The sequence below is a fragment of the Limulus polyphemus genome, unplaced genomic scaffold (genome assembly GCF_000517525.1).
Source record: "Limulus polyphemus unplaced genomic scaffold, Limulus_polyphemus-2.1.2 Scaffold135, whole genome shotgun sequence".
Taxonomy (NCBI): Eukaryota; Metazoa; Arthropoda; class Merostomata; order Xiphosura; family Limulidae; genus Limulus; species Limulus polyphemus.
Genome location: NW_013665745.1, coordinates 324,690 through 330,971, shown reverse-complemented (window position 1 = coordinate 330,971; position 6,282 = coordinate 324,690). Strand labels below are relative to the sequence as shown.

The 6,282-nt window shown below is 33.0% G+C and overlaps 1 protein-coding gene across 1 annotated transcript in view; it reads left to right on the top strand.

Moving 5' to 3' along the window:
- Positions 1-6,282, top strand: part of LOC106473946 (guanine nucleotide exchange factor VAV2-like) — a 106,517-nt gene that overhangs the window by 18,375 nt on the left and 81,860 nt on the right. The window contains exons 6-7 of the mRNA XM_022379379.1: positions 1,147-1,347; positions 6,127-6,222. Coding sequence (XP_022235087.1) covers positions 1,147-1,347; positions 6,127-6,222 — 297 coding nt within the window. The remainder of the gene's footprint in view (positions 1-1,146; positions 1,348-6,126; positions 6,223-6,282) is intronic.

Below are 6,282 nucleotides of genomic sequence, written 5' to 3'. Positions count from 1 at the left end.
ATAATTACTCTGGCTGAATCAATTTGGGAAGTACCCACTGCATCAATCCCTGTAGTTGCTCTGGCTGGATCAATTTGGGAAGTACCCACTGCATCAATCCCTGTAGTTGCTCTGGCTGGATCAATTTGGGAAGTACCCACTGCATCAATCTCTGTAGTTACTCTGGATGAATCAATATGGGAAGTACCCACTGCATCAATCCCTATAGTAACTCTGGATGAATCCATTTGGGAAGTACCAACTGCATCAATCCCTGTAGTTATTCTGGATGAATCAATTTTGGAATTGATGCAGTGGATACTTCTCAAATTGATTCATCCAGAATAACTACAGGGATTGATGCAGTTGGTACTTCCCAAATTGATTCATCCAGAGTTACTATAGGAATTGATGCAGTGGATACTTCTCGTTTTTCCTTGTTTTGGAGATTCCTTTTTAATTATCTCATTTTTTGTATTAAGTTTGTCTAATAAGTTAATGCCTGATGCTATAGCAACTTGAACTGTTTTTCTCTTCATCTAGGAAGAAGGCCTAAAATAGGTGCAAGGACATTCACAAAATTTAGTAATTTTATGTGTTAATTTGAGAATATTAATGGGTATTTTTGACACATTAATTATTCTGATCTATACCTATGTGAGTAGATTCAGTTGCCAATTAGAACACAATTACACACTAATAGTTTCATTCATATGGTCTTGAGTGTATGATTTGATATGGGCTTATTGGTTGTGTCACATAGAGATGATGTAGTATTGATTAGATATGACTGAGAGGTGTGGTAAGCACAGTTCTAGAGGGAAGCCCTCAAATTTATAGTGCATGCCATTTAATATACAATCTACATGTGAGCGCTAAAACAATTGACACATTTTTAAAAAATTGTATAATTCTTGCATTTCTGTCATTTATCTCCAACCAAGTTTTGTAGCCAAGAGACAACATCTGTAGTCAACGCTTCCAAATACAGCTGTTAATGTCACTTTCATAATCCTAAGAAACAAATATTTTTTTTTACACGATCAGTTCTGTTGATCACAAATAATAAGTTAAACATATAATTTTATGGTTTAAACATGATTTTTTAAATTAATAATCTGCATTATAACCTCTTTTCTCTCTCTCTCTTTATCTTTTGTGGAGCAGGAATTATGTGAGATACACACTGGGTTTCACAGTGAATTGTTCAAGGCCTGTACCTCCAGCCAGTATAAGATCAGTGATTGTTTCATTCACTGGAAAGATAAGTTTGTAATTTATGGAGAATACTGTTCTAATCTACCATTCTCACAGGAGCTGTTGGATGACTTGTGTAATAAAAATGAGATTATCAATCAGTCTGTTCTGGTGAGTCATATATTTTATTGTTATATCAGTATTTTTACAGTGTAAAGATTACGAAATATTTCTTATTAAGGCATAAACTTTAGAACTGTAACTTTCTATGTGGGAAAGATATCACTAAAAGTTAAGCAGGAACTTGTTGTTACAGCACAAGAATAAAATGATGTTATACTGAGAGCTAAAAGGATTTTAGAATTGATATGGCACCTACCCTGAAATACAAAACTTCCAGTCTTGTTTATACATGTACTGCACAAAAGGGATAAAAAAAATTAAGTTCTCAGGGTGTATCTTTTTTATTACAGTGGTGGCACCTAATATATAATTTTCTTTGTTATGATGAAAACCTTTTATAAGTAACATACTTACTTGCATGAGTAGAAGTAACTTGTAATGATCTCTGAATATCTGTACCAAAATCAAGCACAGTCCTGATTTTCTACTTAATTTGCATTCATCATTTAAAACACACAAAAATAAGTTTAAAAATACTTCAGGTTTCACAAAACATTAACATTAAATGAAACACCCAAAACGTTTTCATAATATTATAGCTATGTTTCTTTGTATCCACCAAGAGTTCACTCCAAAGAAAGTGTGTGCTGTCAGATTGAGGACTGTTTTTAAATGATTGTATCATAAGTATGGTAGGAATGGGACAGATGTGCAACATGTGCTGTACAAATCAAAAACTCAAACACACTGCAAACAGCATAAAAATAAAATTTTATAAGCACTTTACACACACTTGTGAGTAGTAAACATACCAACTGCAGAGTAACAAGCCACCAAAGCACTTGAGAAAGTTGGTAGAGTAAAAACAAAAATTTCACAAAACCACAAATTTGTCAACCTGACTATCAGACTGACTAATGTTGTTAAAAAGGTAAAGCTGTCTCCTGCCTTCACGTCATGCAAATCTAAAAGCACATGATTGAAAATTATGCTACCTTAGCTAAAAGTGTTTTTCTTAGTTTTACTTATAACCTTTGTAATAACAAGTAATAACAATAACCATTTTTCAACACTACTAGCGAGATAACAATACACTATTAACCATAATCGATGATTACAAGCTTGCTTTGTGAGTTGCCAAGTAACAACCTGCCTTTGTATCACATGCTGGTGCACTATTGCTTATGTGCACATGCTACTTGATCAGCCTGCAGCTGTATCAGCTTGATAAAAAAAAAGGGGGACTAAGTAGATTCTCTAGATCTACATTCTACTTTTGATCTAACCTTTGAAAGCAAAGTTTTCAGTTCTGTGAATCTGCTTATGTGCACACGCAACTTGATCAGCCTGCAGCTGTATTAGCTTGATAAAAAAAGGGGGACTAAATAGATTCTCTAGATGTACATTCTACTTATGATCTAACCTTTGAAAGCAAAGTTTTCAGTTCTGTGCATCTTATTTAAGGGTTCTGCATTGGACAGAACAATTCTATCATACTAGTTGGTGCCTAAGATGTGAGTTTCCTATGTGAGGACGAACGCTACCACTGTTGAAGCTTGCAAACAAGCTGGAGGTGACACTAAGTGTATTTGTGTCTCCCGTTGCACTGTGTGCCTCTCACAACAAAAACCCAAAATCAAAACAAGTTTAAAAAATTTTTAAATAAAAAATGAGGAAGTAGGAATAGGTGAACCAAAAAGTAAGGAAATAAGGTAGGAATGGATAACATTACAACAGTTGGTGGTTTTTGATACGATGCAACCTCAAAGTAGGTGTGGCCATCACATTGCCCATTCCTACTTCATGTTTTACTTTGAACTTTGATCCAATTAAAGATTTAAATTGAGTTTTATTAGAAGCTAATCCTTTCTAAATACTCAAGTTTTAAAATTTCAAAAAATCAGCAGTTTTGATACTATTCCTTTGGTCCACCATTTACCAGTCAGACAGCTATAATGTTTCCCATGATGACTGACTATTGGAGCTTCCTGTCTCACTTCCAACATCACCTTCCACCTTATGATGTCATGCATCTTGTTAGAATCACGAATTTTGATTACATACATGTATCTGTACTTGGCTGCTGAAACAAAGTTTACAACAGATAAATTTAACTATATACACCTTTCATTTAGTTTGATCAATTACCAAGTTATAAAAAGCACATGAAGTAGGAATGGGCGGAACAGTGGTTACACCCACTTTGAGGTTGCACCTTGTCAAAAATCACCAAGTGTTGTAATGTTATACCATCCATTCCTACCTTGTTTCCTTACTTTTTTGGTCTGCCCATCTTACTTCCTAATTTTTTATTTGAAAATTTTTTACACTTGTGTACACTTAGGTGACCAAACTTTTAATGTCCCAATAAAAGTTATTGGTATGCACAAAACATTCTGGTTTTATGATAAAAACATCAAACTGTCAGTGACATTGAATCACAGACATAATAGGTGAACTTGTTCATTGTTCTAATAGGTACTTACCTGCTGCCAAACTCTCTCAAAAGTTCCATCTGTGAGTGGTGAGAAACCCAGATCTGTACAGGCCTGAATGTGGAGACAGTTATGGCAGTGCTCATCATTAAAATACAAGTTACACAGTCATGTACTGAATTTTACGACTATTTAATGAAAAAAAAACAACTTATATGTTCCATTCATTCTGCACAAAAATATGTCTTAAGTTTCAAAGATAATGCTAAAACCCAAAAGTAGTATGTTTAAAATGTCATGAATTCTTAAATAAACCCAGGAATGAAGTAGCTTATTTTAAGATTAATTAGATAAAGTGTATAATTAAAGATTTCTTGGATGTATAATTTGACTGTTTTTGCTCAGTTGTTTTGTGTCTGTCACCAAAAAAGCAGTTGAAATTTTTAAAAAACTAATGCCAATGTTAATATATTTAGAAATTTTATGGAACAGTTCAATAAATTTAAATTAAATTAAATAAAAGTTAAGTTACTTCAAATTTGTAATAACCATTTGGAAATTAGGGGCAAGGATTGTACTGTCTCAGTTTTTGTTTGGAAATCTGGTCACCCTAATACAAACACACACACACATATATGCACACACAGTGCATGAGCTGTAGTGATAAAAAAAGAAAAGATTACAACTAACATAACAAATTTTTGTTCTTTTTTGCAATGACAGGTTTTTTACACTTGTTAACATAAATGCCCACATGAAATACTATAGAATTCCCATTTTGCCCCTGAAAAAGAAAGGTCCACCTTTCGAAAGCATTCAGGTTATAGGGTTTTTATTCATTTCTATCAAGACTTTTTGAACCTACGTGTTTTTCTAGCATCATGAATAGAATTATCATCCTTAGCCCTTTCGCTGCTATGGAGACATACTTTATATGTCCATTTTCTATTCAAATTATGTAAACTATATGTATGTCAATAGAACAGATTACTGCATATATAGAGGACAAGCTGAAATACCTGTCAACTGATGGGGAATGTTTAAACTTAATTAAAATAATGTAAGTTTAACAGTAATCATATGTTTCAAAGTAATAACTTTAACATAAACTTTATCTCAAAATTTTAAAATTATAACAAAGTTTCCTCATAAACAACATTTGCAGTTTGCTTTCCATCTACCAACAAATCAAGATTTTGAGGTGATTTCACCCTTGAACACCCTACATCTCATTGAGAAAAGCATGGTTGTTTGAGAAACAATCCAGCAACTTTTATAGTTTGACCTTGAATCCCTTTTTTAGAATGTTCAAAATTGTCTAAAGCATCAACCTACAAAGATTGTTTGAGATTGACTCAATAGGCTGGGAGTAATTAACCAACAGGCTTTACAAAATAGGAACAGGTTTAAGTTCAATTTTGATCTCCTAAGGACATTCCCCATAGCTCATAGTGTTTATATACAAATTTTGGTTAAGATTGGCCCAATAGGTTCAGAGGAGTTAGGGTGCAAACAAACACACAATTTGTCTTTATATATATAGATTATTAAGGGAACAAGTAACTAATTTTAACTACATGTGCTTGAAATAGAAAGACTTACCAAATTTTGCCAAATTATACTCCATAAGATAATTCAATAAACAAATGCTTAATTGTTGAAACTAAAACTTAACATTCTTTTGATATATGAGTCGAAAGCAGAGAGAGTATCATTGGAAGTATTTTGAATGATGCTGGCAATGATGAAAGTTTTCTATGTTGAGTATGGGTACAAAGAAAATGGTAATGATGTTGATTACACTTTAGTTCAACTCTGGACGAAAGCACACTTGATTCCTACAAGAGCTGGTGCTTTTGACAGTGCAGCTGGTATTCAAATTGAGACAACAAGGTTTCAGAAAACTGACAATTTTAACCTGTTCATAAATTAGGACTTTATCAATTATTTGTTACATGAAACAAACCTGCCCAGCAATTTATCAATGAGAATAATTTGAGAAAAATATCTCGTATTTAGAGAATGATATCCAACAACCAGCAGAGAAATGAGAGAGTTTCATGGATTAACATTTCAGACTATTATTCAAAACCCTAAGATGGAAATGTATTGGTCAACTGATGTACTTCATGTTTCAAACATTTCTCTCCACCTAGGGTTACAAAGTGTGTCAACAGTTAAAGGACTAGTATTTATGGCCCATCGTTTGTGTGTGTGAATGTATACAAAACAATGATTTTCCTTTTTTGTATTGCAGGCAGCCAACCATCAAGTACAGTAAACTATACATACATAAATCATACATACACTTGTATTGATATATCTGTGTATGTAATCTATAATGATTTGATTCAACACATTGATCTATTGTTTTATGTAATTTTTCTTTCAGAGGTGTCAAATGGATGCTAATGAAGGAAAGTTTAAACTACGAGATTTACTTTCTGTTCCCATGCAGCGTGTTTTAAAATACCACCTCCTGCTTAAGGTCAGTTTTTAATATTTTTTGTGCTATCAATTATCCTTCACTGGATTAATCAAATATTTT